The sequence below is a fragment of the Cornus florida genome, unplaced genomic scaffold, assembly GCF_030987335.1.
Source record: "Cornus florida cultivar Cherokee Brave unplaced genomic scaffold, ASM3098733v1 CherokeeBrave_3.0.0_Hap2_Chr03, whole genome shotgun sequence".
NCBI classification, from domain to species: Eukaryota; Viridiplantae; Streptophyta; class Magnoliopsida; order Cornales; family Cornaceae; genus Cornus; species Cornus florida.
Window position 1 is genome coordinate 17,378,574 of NW_026775573.1, and position 20,312 is coordinate 17,398,885.

At 33.9% G+C, this 20,312-nt stretch overlaps 2 protein-coding genes across 2 annotated transcripts; both read left to right on the top strand.

Moving 5' to 3' along the window:
* The first annotated feature begins 6,751 nt into the window (after positions 1–6,751).
* LOC132299740 (transcription factor bHLH94-like) lies at positions 6,752–9,158 on the top strand. The gene is made up of 3 exons (XM_059796538.1): positions 6,752–7,242; positions 8,334–8,738; positions 8,909–9,158. The coding sequence occupies exons 1-3, from the start codon at positions 6,760–6,762 to the stop codon at positions 9,002–9,004; spliced, it is 984 nt and encodes a 327-aa protein (XP_059652521.1). The 5' UTR covers positions 6,752–6,759; the 3' UTR covers positions 9,005–9,158.
* A 3,720-nt stretch (positions 9,159–12,878) lies between these two features.
* LOC132299741 (kinesin-like protein KIN-1) lies at positions 12,879–20,018 on the top strand. Its single transcript, XM_059796539.1, has 7 exons — positions 12,879–13,019; positions 13,303–13,346; positions 14,545–14,581; positions 14,666–14,788; positions 14,893–14,937; positions 15,091–15,172; positions 18,687–20,018. The coding sequence occupies exons 2-6, from the start codon at positions 13,321–13,323 to the stop codon at positions 15,100–15,102; spliced, it is 243 nt and encodes an 80-aa protein (XP_059652522.1). The 5' UTR covers positions 12,879–13,019; positions 13,303–13,320; the 3' UTR covers positions 15,103–15,172; positions 18,687–20,018.
* The last annotated feature ends 294 nt before the right edge of the window (positions 20,019–20,312 follow it).

A 20,312-nucleotide genomic window follows, 5' to 3' on the forward strand; every position in this document is an offset into this window, starting at 1 on the left:
GCTTTCCTTCTGACCTAAACAACTGCCCTTATATGCTCAAATAATTCCACATTCAAATATAATGTGGGACAAGAGCCTCTAACATTACCTTTAATACTAGGTTTATACAAATAGTGATTAAGGGGAGAGTGGAAAATGGTAGGGAAAAGAAGGGACAAAAAAGGAAAGTAAATTATAATTTCCTTCTTCTTACATCAATTGCTTCTTCATGCATGCATGTATATATATCACTTTATGTTTTTTTTGGATAGGATTTCTAGTGTAGGTGTTCTAGAAGGCCAACCTACTTAATTTCAAAATGCACATAGCCCCCAACAATTCTGGGACTTGTCGTTGCATGTTTAAGTTAATTAAAAAGCTTCATTTACTTTCAAGTGCATGCACACATTGAAAATTAAACGACATATATGAATTTTAAATAAGATTTAATCTAAATTAAATGAGTTGTATATGTCCTTGTCGAAGACTTAATTTCATAGTATCATTTAAAAAATTAATATACTGTTAGATACATTCACAAAGTGTGCCAGTTGGGTCTATTAATTTGTTATTGGTTATAGCTTAATAAATTAATTATAAAAAGTTCAATTTTTTCAACAATGACAATAATAAGAAATAGCCAATAATGATACAATCATACAAGTAAATGAAGTTGTTGCCACCTATATTAATAATTTCAAATGTCAAAAATTAGCCGCCACTATTTGGTCACACCACATTGCGTCATGAATAAAATATTTATATTAATTTTTGTCACGATTTGCTCTTTATTGATAAAAATGCGTTCTTATAAATATGTGTAACTTTTCTTTCACGAAAACACAGCTACATATCACACATTGTGGGAGCTTAATTATTCTCCCATATTACGGAGGGATTGACTATGATACCATGTATCCAGGACGCCCCTACTCAACTCTATGGAAGCTTACCTTCCTCCGAACCACCGAAAAAAAAAAACTATTGAAGCTCTCTCCTTTATATTATGACCAGAACACTCGCCCCCACACTGCCCTTAGAAGTGCAGACTTCCCAAGATGATGTGAACCGTTGCAATTTCCTTGTGAAATTTTGCCAAAGTGTTTTATCTATATATATATATTTTAATTAACTTCCTTAAATATTCTCTAAATTTGCTCGAATTCTCCAGTTATTTTTATTCTGTTTCACTGAGATAGTTAAGCTTTGTTCTTCTCGTGACATTTGGGTGTTTTTTATATAGACAGAGTTCACCAGCATGCCTTGTCTTGTACAAATTTAAATGAAAAGAAGCAAAGCTTTAATTACATAGCTATGGATATATATATATATCTATATATATATATAAGTGCATTAGTAGCTAGAAAGCTGGAGTCCATAAAACTAGCTTATGAGCTATGTCAATTTGCTATGGAATAATGGAAGTGAACCATTACAGTTCTGATGATAATATTTACCAATTTGAAATTTCATATTTGTATACATACATGTATATATATATATATTTATATTTGACAGAAAAGAAGATTCGATTGAAAATAGAAATTCTATAACATGATTAGAAAGTCATTGGTCTTGGAGTCCATCTTATCTGGTAGCTGCCATGACTTTTCATATGCATCTACCTAGTGAGCTGCTTCGAATTGTCTTAAGAAAGTCAGTTACATACTACAACTAGACAACATTTTACAAAATATATAAGGGCAAATTTGACTTACTATCTCATAAAAGTCTCTCTATATTTCATAATTTTACTCAACTCTCCGTAAGTGATTATTTTACCATTTTGTCTATGAAATGTTTGATGTCATTTAAGACATTAGAAGAGTAAAATGATTAGGTGAGGGAATCTATTACATAAATCAAAACTTCAAGAAAGGTAAGCAAGATTTATCCAATATATAAACACACCTATATATATATATATATTATCTTATCCCACTACATAAAGGTGATCCATTTTATTTTTGACAAAATAGAATACTTCCGAACACTTTAGAGAGCCGATTGATTGAATATTCAGGGGTGCTATCAGAAAAAGGTACACCTCCGTTCATTCAAAATAGATCTCATTTTAATGTATTCAAGAATTTTGAGATTATAAATCATTATTAATACAATTTTAGCTGTTCCAACTGTTATTTTTAGCTGGGATTCTTTTGTAAAACACCTCTAATTAAACAGAAGACATTTGACAATCTTGACATTGACTGTCAATGACACAATTCTTAAAAAGGTTGAAAGCCCTTGACAATGGAAGAAAGCTGCAACCATTTATCAAGGTAGCAAAGGCTGTTTTTACAATAATTGCTGGTGTGAATAATTAATTGTTTGAATTTTTTGGAATAAAAAAAAAAAAAATACCAAAAATTATTTTTTTCCATTATTTCTAGTGTAGTACATTCTATATATGATTAAAGTCATAGTTTACTTGAACACTCCAGAAAGAAATGTCCTGGTGTATGGATGGACAATTCATTGGGAGAAGGGTTTTGCATAAAGGTTTACACTAGTGTTAAAATAAAGTTGATGTCACATAAAACTTTAACACAAGTGTTAAAAATAAAGTTTATGTCACAGAACTAGATGGATGTATTATTAATATAGTTTTATATGCAGTATAGTTTATTCAAAGGGTAGCTTTGTTTGTTTGTTTGTAGATGTAATCACATGGGTTCTTCTGCAAATACACACTCTCTCTCTATATATACATGTATGTATGTATATATATAATATATGTATAGGTTGAGGTTGAGGTTGTGGCTTTAGTTTTTGCTAGAATCTCTGGTTTTGTCAGCCTTTTCCTTCTCGATGTTGGAGGTACGGTCGACAGTATTATTAGCAAATGACGAATTTTTCTCTTCTGCTTAAAAGTTTTTTGATAGTAGCTCTTCGATCTTCATACTTCAAAATCGTACATGCCACTTTCTACTATTAATTAATTAATTAATTGATTGATTAGAGAATTGGTTATGCAGAGCAAAATGTTTTCATTGTGTTTGTCCTTTATTCCATTGCAAAACAGAGTCAACTAAACTAATCAACTTGTTACGAGTGCATTTTTGTTTTTTTAATAATGAAATCTCACTATGCATGTTACTCTAATCCATTGCTTTGTGTTTGGTCCAATTTGAGTCTAACATTAAATTATGTACTATTGTTTTGGATTTGAGTTTGGATTAATTATCCTAAGATTGATTAAGAATATGAGCATATATATATATATATATATATATATATATTGTTACAACAAACTCACAATTTCAGTCACATGAAGTCGGAGTGGGTGTAAAAGTAAATTCGAGAGCTATAGTTTGAAATTGACAAAAAATGAATCATACAAAATAAGAATGAAAATAAGAGCATGTGCGAAGCATAAGAGCGAATCATACAAAGTGCAAAACACAAATACAATCAAGAATTGATAGAAAACGAAAATCAAACACTACCCACAAGTGCAAAAATTTAATGTGATTCTACCTATATCCGACATCACAGACAAATTTTTTTTTCTTTGCGTGAATAAGAACAAAGATTACATGAATGAACTCTAGTAAATCATTTATATCTTTCTCACTCTCTGTGATGGTTTTTTTTTGTGTTATCTCATAACCATACAAATTCTAACACATTGACAATAGAGACTAATGCTCTGTTTGGTATGAAGAAAGAAAATTAGATACAAGGGAGAAAAGAAAAGATAAATGAGACATACATATGGAAGAGATTGTGTTATTCCTTCTTGTTGTTTGGTTGAATGGAAGAAAAGAGAATGAGATAATACATTATTTTGTTTGGTAGGAAGAAAGAAAATTAGAAACATTTATCAAGAAAGTTTTGTAAAATAAAAACTTTTACAAAAGTCTTGCATTTTTTTTTCCTCGGGTCTTCTATTCATTTTTGGAGGGATAAAAACTTGTAAATGAGGAAGGATAACTCATCTATTTTATTGTCTCTTCTCTCCTTACCACTTCTCTACAAAACAAAGGAAATTTATTTCTTCCTTCCTATCTTCCCTCTACCCCTCTTCCTTCCTACTTACCAAACAGGGCATAAAATTTGAATCCGATAATTACAAGACAAAAAAAAAAAAAAAAGGAGGTCAAAATCATATTGCAATGTGATCAATGATTAAAGCAAAAGAAAAATGATAAAAGCAACAAATTGGTATTATCATCTATTAATGTGTCCATTATTGGTTTGTACACTTTAAAGGGAGACGGACCTATATTGAACTCTAAGATTGAAATAGCAACAAAAAAAAAAAAAAAAAAAAAATTGATTGTCAAATTTACTAGTATTCTAAACAAAATTCCTGCCATAACTCAAAATAAATATATGGGTAAAGTACAATGATACCCCCTGAAATTTGGGGTAAGGATAGACAGATACAAGTTGGTCTATTTTTGGACAATGACACCCCCTTAAATTTGATAAAGGACAAACACAATGAAAACATTTAAACAATACAATCATTTTCAATTGACTAACATACCCTTGGATCAAATAGGTGTAAATGGGTTGCCAGGTACAACCATTTTTCCTCTCTCCTCACTCTATTCTTCTCTTCCCCTCTCAAACCCTAATCCTAACCCAAACAGAGCCATCACTGCTTCTCTTTCAAACCCACCATCATCTCCATCCCCAAAACCACCGACTACTATGTATTCATTACCGCCGCCACCACAACGATACGGGAGCCGGCGCCACGACAATAATGAGACGGCGGTAACAAAGACCTCTGAAGAACCCACAGGTAAGGAGGAAGGATGTGCTCGATCGACGACGATCAAGAAGGATAACACGAGACGACGATAATTGGTCAGCGAATTTCTGAGGGATCTTTGGGGTTTGGTCACAAGCAAGGGTTAGACGTGGAGATTGACGAACTGAGATGGGTCGCCAGAACTGAAACTAAGGATTTGTTCGGTACTTTGGCAACGCGTGAGGGTTTCTATTTGCAAGGTGTGCGGGGTCGGAGGCTTTTTAGGTTCGACAATTGATAGCAGTAGAGGAGGCCGTTGATGATGGCGTTGGCGTCATATCGATGTCTTTCGATGGCGGGATGGGTTTTAATTGTCACCTTCGCCGCCGAACCACATCTCCACAACAAAAACCACCGCCAGCAAAATTAATAACACTACCACCATCCCCGTCACATAACCACCACTAGCAGACGTCACCATCGCCATCACCATTCCCTACCACACAACAACCACAACCATCATCCCTATCAACAATCGCTATCCCAATAGTAGGGGTGGCAAATTACAATACGACATGACAACACGACACAAGTTAAAAGGGTTTAGGTTTGGCATAAACGAGTTTGGGTCATAAAAGGGTCGACACAATTAACCCGTTTACTTAATCGTGTCGGGTTAGGGTTGAGTGGTTCAACCCATGTAACCTATTTATGATCCATTTAACTCAACATGTTATAATCGTAAATATGACCCATGTGATATGTTACATGTTTAAACCCAATTACTATGGTTAATTAAGTCATTTCAACATAAACTTTGTGTATGCGTTATGATTTTTCTTTTTATTTTGAATATTTGGGTTACTTATGATAATTTTTTTCCCTATTATTTAGTATTTGATTAAATATTAAATATCTCGTTTTGATAAACAGGTCATTAAACGGGTTAACACGTTTACCTGTTTAATAAACGGGTTGGGTTAGTGTTGAGAATTCTTGACACGATTATTAAATGGGTTAGGTTTGGGTTTACCTATTTAGTATAATACTCTTACATTGACACAACACGAATACGACCCACGAACACGAATTGCCACCCCTACCTAATAGTTGACAACCACCGCCGCCATCCCCATAGTCGATAACCATCGCCACCATCCCATAAGAGACAACTGCCGCCACCATCCCCATAGTTACGGTGATTTAAAGCAGAGAGAGAAAATGTTGAGAGAGAGAGAGGCGATCGGGTTTTTGGAGTTCAAATGGTAGTGCTCTAAGATTACATTAGTGCCTATAGGTTTTATGATGTGGCATAGTCTAGTGTGGTTATTTTTGTCCAAACAAATATGGGTATATTATATATATATATATATAGAGAGAGAGAGAGAGAGAGAGAGAGAGAGAGAGAGGGGAAAAGGGTAATTCGGTCCTTTATTTATTTTAATATTTTACCATTAAAATTAATTAAATAATGAAGGGTAAAGTAGACTTTTCACATATTTTTAGGCTCTGTTTAGATTGCAAATCTCATCAGAAATGTCATTGTTCAAAAATAGACCAACTTGTATATAATTGTTCTTACCTCAAACCTTATAAATGTCATTATACTTTACCCTAAATATATTATAGTCCATTACCCATGAACTATTGAAGTCCCAGTGGGGGAATTTGGCAATTAAAACAAAATTGGCAGTACCTAAACTCGAGTATAAAAAAAATAAATTGGACAAATGTGTCTGCGTAGTGGCGAGTATACCCTTGTTCACTCGTGCAAATGTGTTTTTTTTCCCAACTGTTCAACAAAAATCATGATTTTAATAATCATTCCTCTTTTTAATACTAAAATTCAATCCAATTTCACGTGCAATGGCCTGTAGACTTCATTACTTAATGCCTTTAAAAACCCACATACTTCACCCAAAAATATGGTGGGGTTGCTACAAGACTGACTTCATATGTGTTGCCTCTAGAAACAGAGTTCTCAATTTCTAGAGAGAGAAACAAGAGAGAGAGAGAGAGAGGGGGGGAGGAGGAGGAGGAGGAGGAGGGGGAGGGAGAGGGGGAGAGAAGATCAAATGGCTCTTGAAGCTGTGGTATATCCACAAGACTTCTTTGGTTATAGTGGCAAAGAAATGTACAATTTGTTAGGAGGGAATTGGAGCTGTGATGGCTTTGGTGGTGTGGAAGAAAGAGAGGAAGAGAAAGTGGTCCCCTTTGATCATTTTCCTCAGAACCAAACGGAAAATTACTACTATGATGCAAATTGGGTTCCTACACATCCATCAATGGTGCCACATTTGGAGTTGTCACACATGGGTTCTATGGTAATTTCCGAGGAGTTCCCACAATTGGACGCCTCTGCCTCTGCCTCTGGTTCACCACCAACCGTGCCAGCTCCTCCGACTAGGATACGACGTCGTTCCAAGAGCAGAAAGAACCAGGAAGAGATTGAGAACCAGAGAATGACCCACATTGCCGTTGAGCGTAATCGGAGGAAACAAATGAACGAGTACCTAGGCGTCCTCCGTTCACTCATGCCGGATTCTTACGTACCAAGAGTACCTCTCTCTCTCTCTCTCTCTCTCTCTCTCTCTATAAATATATATATACACACACACACATATAAATACATATTTGTGTGTATATTCTTAGTACAATATACAAGCTTAGCTTGTTTTCTAGCAATGTTTTGGTAGTGTTGGACTACTTATTATGTAAATTTAATTAGTTATTATGTATACATATACATAATTTAATTTGTACTATAAAAACACACAAATTCATTCTTCTTAATTAGCTAGTAAAATGCTCTGCAAGTTTGATTTTTCGTAATTGTTTCAATTTGATCAGGATGATCAAGCATCAATCACTGGTGGTGCCATTAATTATGTTAAGCAGCTTGAGCAATGCCTACAAACACTTTAGCCAGGCCACAAGCACAACATATACAGACATATACATATACATATGTTGTATTATACACCTATGTATAATTAATATATATATATATATATATATATATATAGAATACAATATAGAAGCATAGCTTGTATTCTGATTTGGTCATTTTAAACTATAAATGCGTATATATATAGTTAATCAGTCGCTATCATTTTAGACTAAAAGTATAAGCTACACCAGATCGTGTGAAAAGTGCTCATGACCTTGTATAATTTGGTAGCAATATTTTAATCATATTTACTCTAACAGTTAAAACTATTTAGAAAAAAAATTTAATTTCAGGGTTTTTAAAAAAAAAATAAATAAATAAAAATGTACTTCTATATAAAAAAAAGCGTATTCATAAAAATATGTGAAAAAAAGAAGGGATATTGGGTAGCGCTAAAGGTCTTTTTAGTGGGGGAAATATCTTTCTACTGATTTATTTATTTATTTATTTTTAGGCATACAAATAAGTAATTAAATGTTGGAATAATGTGAATCAACTTGACTAAATTTTTTTGGCTAATTTCACTTAAAAAAAAAAAAAAGGCACATAGATCTGTATGATTCAAATGTATGTACTACTAATACAATACACAAGTTTGTAATCGAATTCTTTTTACCGTAAAAAAAAAAGAAGAAAAAAAATAGGTGTAATTGTTTTTGAATTGCTTTGATCATGTTGGGCTGTTGTGATTTTGATCAGGGTGATCAAGCATCGATCATTGGTGGTGCCATTAACTACGTTAAGGAGCTGGAGCAACGCCTACAATGCCTTGTAGGCCACAAGCACATGAACCACAACTTCGAGGCTACTTCTTCTTCTCCTCCTCCTCCTTTTGCTGATTTCTTCACATTCCCACAGTACTCCACCACCGGGACGTGTGAAAATCCGGTGACAGCGAATGATCTGACGGCTGAGAACCGGTCTGCCATAGCTGACATTGAAGTGACAATGGTGGAGACTCATGCCAACCTGAAAATAAGGTCGAAGAGGCGACCGAAGCAGCTCTTGAAGGTTGTGTCTGGGCTGCAAAGCCTCAGGCTCACTATCCTTCATCTTAATGTCACAACTGTTGGTCAAATTGTCCTCTATTGTTTCAGTGTCAAGGTTAGTTCATTTTACTGTTATGACAGTTATATATATACATTATTTGCCTAGCTAATGTCCATTTAAGAATATATATATATATATATATATATATATATATATATATATATATATATATATGTATATATGAAGCCTAGTAAGGATTTAGAATTTATTTTGATGATTTGCAGGTAGAAGATGACTGCAAGCTGATTTCAGTGGGAGAAATAGCCACTGCTGTGAATGAGATGCTAGGTAGGATTCAGGAAGAGGCTCTCTTGATTTAGAAAAACCCTAATTTGCCCTATTGTAATTGGAACTTTTTTTTTTTTTGACCATCATTTAGCATATATATGTGACATATGGTCAATCTTTTCTCTTGATTTTTATGATCACTGTACTTTGGAAATTGCTTATTGCAACCAATGTCTCCACCATTAATTATGTCTTCCAGGGTTGTGTCACATTATTTTGGTGAATGTTCTATATATTGAAGCACTACTTGGTTGTTGTAGTGCTTAGGTTGTCAACCATATTAATTGAGAAATTTTAAAAATCAATTTTATATATAAAAAAAGTCACTTAGCATGAGATAAAAATTAAAAGAAAAGAAAAAAAAGATAAGCACAAAAATTCTCTTCCAAATTTAATTAATTCTTTTTTAAAACAAGAAAGTGATAAATTGTAGAATCGAGTCCGAATTCTGAAACAGAATCTCTTATTCTATTTCAGAGTTTCGGACTCCGTATCGCTATTCTCTAAAATACTCACCCATACTCAGACTTGATTCTTTTAATAAATAAAATTTAGTCTCTTTTTTTTTTTTTTTTTTTTTAAGCAAGTGTAGTGTGAAGGTATTTTTGTTCAAGTGGAATATCAATCTCTTTCACAAAATAATACAGAGTAGTATTATTTCTCTTTCATCCCCGTGGTTTAAAATTGAAGTGAAGGTCAACTAAAAAAGATTTCTCATTTCTTCATGATTGCCATGCACAAGCTTACTGTTAAAATCAAGATTTTATTCTTAGAAAAAGCTTGAAGAAGAGCTATCAAAACCCACATAAGAAAGATAAAAAAGTAGTACACAAGAGAGAAGGCTGCAATGAACAGCTTTAGAAGATGTATCACTTGAGCTTTTTCTGTATGGCTAGCTGTATATATATATCTATATCTATCTGTATATCTTTCATATATACTAGTATATAGTAGTAGTACATTTAAAAACAAAGGTACTATTTTATCACGATCTACAAGACCAAATTAAACAAGCCAAAAACAAGATCTGATTATTGTGGTTTCAAAATTATTCTGTACCTAGAATAGAAATGCATGATGGATTATTTTAATAAATGGAATATATTCAAATCAAAATAATGTAAATTTTGGAGACAAAGGAGGGCCCATGAAGTTGTACAACATTTGGGCTCGCATCCCTATAGGTGGAATATGCTAGGTTGGTGTGTGACATTTTGAGTGAATTAAAGTGAGAATGTGCATGTAATAATTTTATTGTAAAAGTATGAGATAAAATATTGTTGGAAGAGACATTTGGGCAATTACCATGTTTGGAATGTTTTGAATAAGGGCATGTGACTAGTTGATATTGAATTTCTAGGTTTATGGATTATTTAGAAAAATGAAATCATGAGGTTAATTGAGACAAAGTCACTGTACCTGAAAGAATGGAAGTGAAATAAAGGGGATGTCTCTAATTTGTTTATATATATATATATAACTTTAAACTAAGATAAATGTTGTGTGGTAGGAGATAATTAGATCACACCACTTTATAATACATATATATGTGTGTGTATCTCAAGCTCAACAATATATGTCTGTGGAGTACTATAAATTTTTTTTACTTGACATTCACATGGACTGTAGAATGGTCCAAGCCTCCAATAGCTGGAAAGAAAATTTGTATCCATTGGTACGTAAAGGAACTCTAGGGTGTTTGAGACATGCAGAAGATTCCAACCCTAGAATTCTCTCTTTTTATATAATCTGTTTTACCTTGTTGTTTTTTAGTTGGGATTGAAAGATTCCTCTCTCTCTCTCTATATATATATATGTATATGTATATATATTATTAATTAATGGTGTTAATTTGTTGAATAAGTTAGCATCAAAAGCTCATATTTTAAGTTAATCTAACAAAAATGGTTTGGGATTGTTGAATCTCAAAAGGAGGAGAAGAATACAAAAAGAAAACACTAAAATAGGGTTAGGTTGAATAGAATATAACCAAACAAGCAGTGAAGAATTAGCAGAAGACAATGACTTCCTTTGCTCAAACTGAGTAAAGAACAATGAATCCACAAATAAGAGAGTGACATTCATGATATATATCCCCAAAAAAAATATAAATTAAAATAAAAATGAAAAAGCAAAGATTGAGCTCAAGGAATTGAATAACACTACATGATAGGGTCCAATAGCAAATAGGAAATTTTTTTATTGATTGTATTATTTTCATATATAATCATACAATCTGCACAGTAATTTAAAAGATATTTCTCACAACGAATATGTTACACATTTACGGCGTTTATTGTTGTCCATAAAAATATAAGAGTTAGTTTTTGCAATTTCTTAATAAACAACATGCTCTTGGAATGAACAAGAAAATCTTGCTATTTTTTTATTTTTTATTTTGTCAACAGTGTAATCTCCTCCTTACTGTTGATATAGCATGATAATCACGTTTTGGTCTTGCAAAAATATATAAATAAACTTATATTATCATAAGAATCACTAGACTAAACTAATATATATATATATATAAAACAATACTTGGCACCTCACGAATGAGAAAGGAAAAGAAAAATGTGTCTAATACTACTACTATTAGACCATGTGCCTTTTTATAATATTAAAAAAAAAGTCAAAAAAGAAAAATAATTTACTTCGTCGTGGATCCAACTAGTGCCAAGTGGCATGATATGATCCAATCATATCATTCCATATTGGCGAGAAGGAGTTGCTTCTAACATGCAACACTTGATTGATTTGAATGATAGAGATTTAGAATTTTCAATAGCCTTTTGATTTGTTACTCTTAAAACAATCTTTAAAAATTTTAAAAATTAATGCAATGAATTATTTATAGATCTAGTACAAGTTATATAACACTTGATTGATTTGACTAATAGAGATTTAAAAGTTTCAATAATCTTCTTGATACGATACTTTTTAATAATAAAAATTATTTTTAGAGAATTATAAAAAATATTTTTATAAAAATATGTATTTTATAATTAATTTATTTAAAAATAATTTTTAAAAGATCGCACCGAGTAGAAAATGTTTGTACAATTTTTTAACATAAAAAATTATTTTCATAATTACAAGCTAGGGAAACTTTATATTCTCACTCCATCGAGTTAGTTTGGGTTGGGCCATAGCAGATTTCAATTATTAGGCCTAACGGAAGGTGGATTTGAGGCCCAACAGAGTAACCATTGTTCTCGGTTGGAAAATCACTAGAATAGAACCATGAAAATTTTATTTAAAATATAAATATTTTACAAATGGATAAATTTATTTTATGGCCATTTGAAACTCCATCAAAGTTAAATCATGCCATTAAATAAGATTACTCCAATAAATAATATCAAAATCTGATTCAATGAGGTGAGAATTAACTAAACCCTATTGACTATAAAATAAAATAAAATAAAATAAAATTTCAATGAAACTTAAGGTTTGTTTAGTTTAATTTTAAAGAAATATTTTTAAGGAATTCATTTATATTTTAGAAAAGAAAAAGGGCAAAAAAATAAAATAATAGGAGGGCATATACATGTACGCTTAAATAGATGGCGGCAACTTTCAAATGGCAAAAAAGAGATTCAGACCTCTTAATTCTAGAGAGAGAATAGATCACGGCCATTGCATCTGCATTCAACCCCTCGATCCTGAAACTTTCAATTTCAAGGTTCTCTTTCTCTACAATCTCTTGTTTATATATAAACATATATGCGTGTATGTGTGTGTATATATATGTATGTATGTATCTGTGTAGATCGCATTGAAATTTATGCAAAATTGATTTTTATAGTCGATGCAGAAACTTTCAATTTCAAGGTTTCATTTCTCTACAATCTATTGTTTATATGTATATATATGTGTAGGTATGTATCTACCGAAGACATAATTGCAAAGTTGGTTTTTGTAGTGATTTCGTTGATGTGTGGTAGGATGAGAAGGAAGAGGAGTTTACATTCAGCTTTAATAGGGCGTTCTATCAGGAATCAGAGCGAGTCGATGTCTATGAATTTCTTGCTCGGTCGATTGTTCGAGGTATTATCACAATTCACAATATATTCGCATTGTTTTTATCATTTTTTGATCTGAATTTATGTGTGATTTTGAATTGAAGTCCTTTGATTAAGCATTTTGAATTTGAATTGGCTAAATCTTAACATATGTTTTTGTTTGAACTTGTTTATTTTAATAAAACAGACGCTGTTATTGAAATAATTTTTGAAATGAATTCCTTTGATTTTCTGATTTGGATTTCAGTTGGTTAGATCTTAACATATGCTTTTGTTTTTGTTTGAATTTGTTTATTTGAATAAAACAGTTGCTGTTAATGGAATAAATGGGACAGTCATCACATACGGACAGGTTAGATATACTTAATCATGTAAAGTGTGTCTAATAATGCTTTTTGGTATGTGTTAGCTTTTCTTTGAAGTTTTTGTTTATGTTGTATTACATACTCGTTGATGGAGTAAGATATATATGACTTTGATCGAATCATTGCACTATAGACATAAATCTCTACATGAATGTAATGTTAAGAATTTGAAACAAATTATGATGACTAAATGTGTCAAATTGGTCAGAGGTTGCACTTTCTCATTAGACTGTGCTTACACAGAATCCACAACTGTTCAAAACTCAGTGTTGAAAGATAGATGTTATTTGCCATGGATGAGAGGTTTTTTGTTTTGTTTTTTTTTTTGGGGCTTCATATTAGTTTGGGCCAAGTTTGTGATTCCTTTAAAATTTAAAAGCTCAATAATGTTTTACATACCACTTGAAGGTAAATATCCATGGTTGCGGATGGGTATTGAAGGAAATGGAAGCCACTACCACAAGTGACGGTATGGGATACTCTTCTAAGATTTCATCATCATCTTGTGAGATGGCTGCCATTTTTTAGGGATGTTTTACTACATTCTTAAGATTCAAGAGATTAACATTAACAATGTATGAATTTTATGTGGGAATTCCATTTCTTGTTGAATCATCGATGGGGTGTTTTGCCAGTAGGAATCTCAAAGAAATAAACAGGCACATTGAGGCATCTAAATTAGAAGTGCATTTCATTTCCTGTCAAGGCATTTGGCAGGAAGACACTCCACTATACTGTAATAGTTGTAAGAGTACAAAATTCCCGTCCAATGACTGACCAATACTGGATTAAACTTTAAAATGTATTTACCTAGAAGCTTCTTCTGTGCAATCAACATGTATTAGGCTTTGATAATATTCAAGACAATGCTATTCTTCTATATTGATTTGACACAAAAGCCATCCCACTTAGGTGGGAAGTGCACCTTCTGTACTAAATCATACAACAATGGTGATTTTGTTTGAAATGAAGAAAAGTGATGAACTCTATGTCAGTTGGTAGGGACCATTCGTGAGTAAAGTTGGATTTTACAGCAATGCCTTTGAATCAACTCATTTTCGAACTGAGGTGTTAAGACAGAAACCAAATATGCATTATTTCCTGAGTTCCTTTTATAGAAATCTCAAGGACATCCACTGATATTTTATGTCAATTGACAAACTTTCCATGTGCATTCTGCAACAGACAGGAGCAGGGAAGAGTGAAGACATACAGCATGGAGGTGATATACTAATATGATAATTCTCTTCCATATATGATGGTTACATATATCAGATTAGGCTCACACATAACCTTTTTGGCTCAGGGACCTGGCATCCTATGTTTTGAGGAGCAGAAGAAAGGATTACTCCCGAGAGTAGTGGATCGGCTTTTTGAGGCTACTAAAGTTTCCGAAGAAACATCCAAATACGTTATCAAATTGTCCATGGTATTCGAAAATTCTGTTTATCTTTGCGCTGGAGACTAATATAGGCTAGAAACCAGTGTTAATTACACCCTGTAATTGTTAAATCTTCTTTGTGATTCATATAGGTAGAGATCTATATGGAGAAAGTAAGGTTTGTATCACCTGATGAGGTATTTATTTTCTATAATGTGATTATCCTCCAGAGGTCAATTCTCTGCAGATTAGCTAACCTATGATGTAGAAATTAAATTTAAGGAGCTTCTGGAACGTCATATATTCTTTCTAGGAATCATTTTAATCATGTTATAGTTCCTTTCTTTCAGGGACCTTTTTGATTTATCAAAAGACAACATACAGATTAAGGAGAGGAAAATGCAAGGAATATTGTTGTCCAGAGTGACAGAGGTGAGGCTTTCTTTTCTTTCCTTTTTCCCTTTATAAAGTCTTTATGCTTAATTTTAGTTTTAATAATAAAATATGCCAGTAATTATAGTATATCTGTTCTTTTGTTGCTTTTCCGTTTTCACATAGATCACCGACTCACCTAGCTTGGGTGATAAAATTTGTTGAGGATTGTACCAGATCCTAGTTTTGAGCCTTTCCTTTTGAGTGCTTCTTTTCAGGGACTAAACATACAAGCACACACTGAAAGAAAGAAATGTAGCTCTTCTTTTTTCATTTATCCATTCTAAATTCATTCATGGGGAGGATGACTTGATCACCAATGCAATTGGGGACCGTCTTTTTCCAAAGTTAATTTATTATTGGTAAACTCTACCATCATGATATTTGGTGACAAAAGCCAAATCGTCTAATAAAATTTTGACTGGGATGCTTGCATAAAGTTGGAGTAAAATTCTTTTTGACATCTTTACAGAATTTTAGCTTCGATGAATATTCTTCTGTGCTTTCTCACATCCAAAAGTCTACAACCTTTTTCTTCCCACCCCAGATTTGTGTATTGGACCCTGCAGAAGCATTAAAAAGCCTATCTGTAAGATAACTTCTTGAGAAGGTCACTTAGTTTTATTTACATAGTTCAGCTTCTTAGATAAACATTGACAATGGAGAGTGGAATAGCTAACAGAGAAGTTGGAGAGATCCGTATCCTTCATTGGATTTGTGTCTTTACTTCATCTGTATTCCTCAATTTTACAAAATACTATTGGCCATTAGTTTTCAAATTTTGTCTAAACTTGAACATAAATAGAAATGAATATGGCCAGCAGTAGAAGTCATTGGGTGTACATATTCACAGTTCAGCAGGATTTAACAACTGATTATAGGTACTCTTTTATCCTTAGATTAGTGGTATGGATTTGGATGACATAGGCTAAAAATTTGTTGGAAGTGTGAACCGGGTGAAAGTTGGTAAGTTGATTCTTGTGGATTTGGCGGGGTCTGAGAAAGTAGAGAAAACAGGAGCTGAATGGAGAGTTCTTGAAGAAGCCAAGTCTATCATTAACTCACTTTCAGCCCTCAGGAATGTAATAAATGCTTTGAGCTGTGGTACACCAGGCAAAGCAAATCACATTCCAGATCGTGATTCTAAGCTCACTCGCATTCTACAAGATGCTCTTGTTAGTTTCCTTCCCCTTTGTCTCTCTCACTGGCTCACTTTTGATTTGTATATACTCACCGGGTCTCATCTTACATGGAGGGAACTCCCAAACTGCATTATTGAGTTGTTGCTCTCCAGGCTCTTCAAATGCATCAGAAAGCCTATCCACTATTCGCTTTGGTGCAAGGTGTCATTCGAAATCTGCTATATATTTATACTGTTTCAGTTATTTGCAAGATAACATTGAAAAGAGTTGGATTTCTTTCCTTTAAATAACTGCAGAAATCCTATTAAACTCTTTCTGAGGTTGATTCACCCAAGACCAGAAGTCACTTTGAAATTAAACTTTCACTTCACTATCCAGGTCCTTTAATAGAAAAGATAATCCCTTTGAATGGTTTACCCTTGAATAAACTCACCAACCTAATAGTAGACAAAGAAATATAATCTATTATATAACCAAATTCGACGAGAATAAAGTCATACTAGTGATGTTTAGCGTTTTGAAATTAAGATTTGGCAGCAAGAAGTTAAAGGAGATCTATGAACATCTCAAATTCTATTGTTCTCTTTAGTGTCCAAAAATTTTCCACATCATATTTTTCAGTAAAAGTTCTCCATGTAGGAATGAAACAGTGAGGAATTATTTGTTCACCATTTGGGAGGGCGAAGCATATAAAGGCATCACCTCATGTCAATTGCGAGGAACATAAATGCACCAAGATACAAGGAGTGCCCTCTCCGACTAAAGATTAGTCTTGTGAGAGAAATTTATACAAGATTAGATAAAAGTTGTGAAATTCTAGCTATGACATATGTGTTTGTCTCTAAGCACTCTACTTTTAATTACACCGCTGAGGGAGAAAGTGGATGTTGAAGATGTGAAGTTTCTTGAGGAATTGTTTATATTGGAGGGCATTTTCTTTGATCCCAGTTCAGTGAAAGACCTTGGAATCGGCTTACGAAGATGTTACACTGCGAACCCCCGCCGCGATTGAATGAGAATGGATAAGAGGCTCGTGGGATTGACGTGAGGGGGCAGGGATGGCTATATTTCTGGGAGTGAACTCCGGGCGAATATGAAGCGTATGGATACAAGTTATGCCTTGGAATGAAAGACAATTCCGAATCCGCTTTGTCTACGAACAAGGAAGCTATAAGTAATGCAACTATGAATCTCATGGAGAGTTCGATCCTGGCTTAGGAACAATTTCCTCATTGCAACAAGCCGTGGAAGAGCTTGTTGTTACTGTTGAAGAGTTAAGTGGATAAAAGTAACGTGCTTGGGAGCAATTATTTGGAATTAGTACTTGCAAATACCACTAGACTGATAATTGGTGGTTTCTCTCATCTCTCCAAAAAAAAAGAAATATAAAATATAGTAAAAGGAACAAAATGGAAGCTGAAACATATTCTTGTAGTAGTGAATTTTAATCTTAAACCCGGTGACTTACCCCAAGGCCATTTTCAACCTGTTTCTCTAACGGAACGCTGGAAGTAGTCCAAATTTTTTTTATCTTAGAACATAATGTAGAAGTTTTTTTCTTGCTTTCACAATGAGTAGAAATTTAAAATAGGAGGATTGAGACCTCATTTCTATCCAATTAATGCGTTCTGAAGTGTGGAGACAGCAAAGAAGCTGGAGAAAATATATTCTTCATGCATGGGATTTTAGAGATTGGTTTCCTCATGCCCCGGGTTAGATCATTTTTCATGTCAAATGGGTGAAAAGCAAACTGCTCTGTTGTTCTTCGTAGTGCAGGATTGCAGCCAAAAATGTGATTAATTCACTGTTCAAGTACAAGAATTTCGTTCTGTAGTTCATAAATTCTATTCAAATCTACATGACTGGATGGTTCAAGCAATTGCAGAAGAGTTGCATTGTTTTGCATGGTTAAAGGAAAAAAAAATGAATAAAACTAAATTAAATGATATATAAATTCTGTATGTAATGTGAGATATATAAGGACTGAGAGATTATTTTTAATACCTTATTATTCAAAAGGTGGCTCCTAAAAGCAAGAGTCATGACTCTTCAAAGGTGACTTTTGTAGTATCAAAAAAAAAAAGGTGACTTTTGGAAACTAATAGTCACACCCAAAAGTTGTATATCATGGAAATCGAAAAGTTGTATTAAATGTTGCAACCTTTCATTGTTTATAAATAAATACTTGTTTTTTGAAATCTCTAATTCAATTCTCTCTTTTACCATCGCTCTCTGAGTCAAAAAAAGTATAAATCATGGACTCTTCCGTTCATGTGATCTTGTTGCTTCCAGGAGATGTTTTGTTTAGAAGCTGTTAGCAATAGCAATTTCAGTTTGAGGTGTTCTTGTTCTTCCTCTCTTTTCTATTGCAGGTAACATGGCTCAGGAAAGATTGCGCTCTCCTCCTACCATTAAAACTAATGAGCAGCTCCAGGCAGAGATTGATGAGGTCTGTGAAATCTTTTATAAACTGAAAGTTCCTCGTGGCTGCTTCACTGTTGCTTCTGTTCTCGATTTTGGTCTCACCACCTTGGCATTTGTCAAGAGGATCCGCCCCTTCGTCGGAAACCACGATGAGGTTACCATGAATCATTTGCTTGCTGAGGCTGTGCGGTCTAATTTGATTCCTTCTGACCACACAACAATGACTACAGCACATCTTTGGAACAGTCAAAACTACTTCAAGACTGAGGCTGGCCGTGCGGCCATGGAAAGGATTTTCCGGGACAGACGACTTGAAGCACGTTGTGTCAGAAACTTGACTTTGAACGATGTCAAACTCTCTCTGGTCCTTCAGTTGCAAGTGAGTGACATGGCTAAAACTGTTTAAACAGTATCGGAATGAGAGTCCTAACAAGACAATCCAATAGCTCCAGCAAGGGTTGGCAAATGTTTGCGGTGAGTACTATCCTGCTAACATGTGGAGGAAGCCTGGCCCCTAAGTGTTTGCTCAGCGTGCCTGGACTCTATTCGAAGAGGCTTGCCGTTGGAATGGAATGCCTGTCCCTGCCAAGACTGATGAGACTCTGAGGACCGCAAAGAATGGTTATGGTGGGGTGGTTATGGCAAAGAATGGTTTGTGATGGCCTTGTTGCTTATCTCCAGCATCGCATTGCCTTCTTTGATGCTAACTACGATGTGAGGCAGGCCAATACTTTTCGTCACCACCTGGATGGCATTGCCGTCGAGTATGCTCCTCTTGCAGCCCCTCCAGATCAGGAGGGGGATGGTGATCAGGTGCCTTCCATTGAGAAGAGGCAGCAGGGAATAAGAGACTAGCCTGGCCTTTCCCGACAATTCAAAATATCCGATCGCGCGGCATTCCCCAACGCCTCGGCTTCACACCATCACGCTAGTACATTACTATGGTTTTGATAATGAATGCCATGGTTGTTTTATTTAGTCCATTAATTTGTAGTGAAAGTTGGAATCAAAAGCTCATATTTTAACTTCATGGACACCCTTGGAGCATAGCTGGTACTTTTGTTTTGCCGTTGTTTTAGCAATTGCCATTCTATTTCTAGTCAGATAGACCCTTTTATATGGCTCTTTTGAGAGCACTGCCTGTACATTCTTCTTTTATTTATTCTATACAACTTAACATCACTCCACAAATAAGAGTGATCTTCATATCCCAAAGAAAAAAGAAAAAAAGAAAAAGAAAAAAGAAGGACAGACTGGACTCATGGAATTGAATACACCATTTGATGGGTCGAATATCATCAAATAGGATTTTTTTGATTGATTTTATTAGTTTCAAACATAATCATACGATCTATATAGCAATTTCAAATAAGAAAATATTGATTGATGGAGTGTCATGATTATTTTGACATGTTGACGGGAGGTCAGGTATACTCGTAAATGAAATATTTATCTAAGAGTTAAGAGTTTTGTGACATCTTAATAAATAACAAGTTCCTATGCGCCATGAATAACTTTTTACTATATGTTTGAACCGTTTGGCCCACCATAAAAATAAAATTTTGGTTATGATG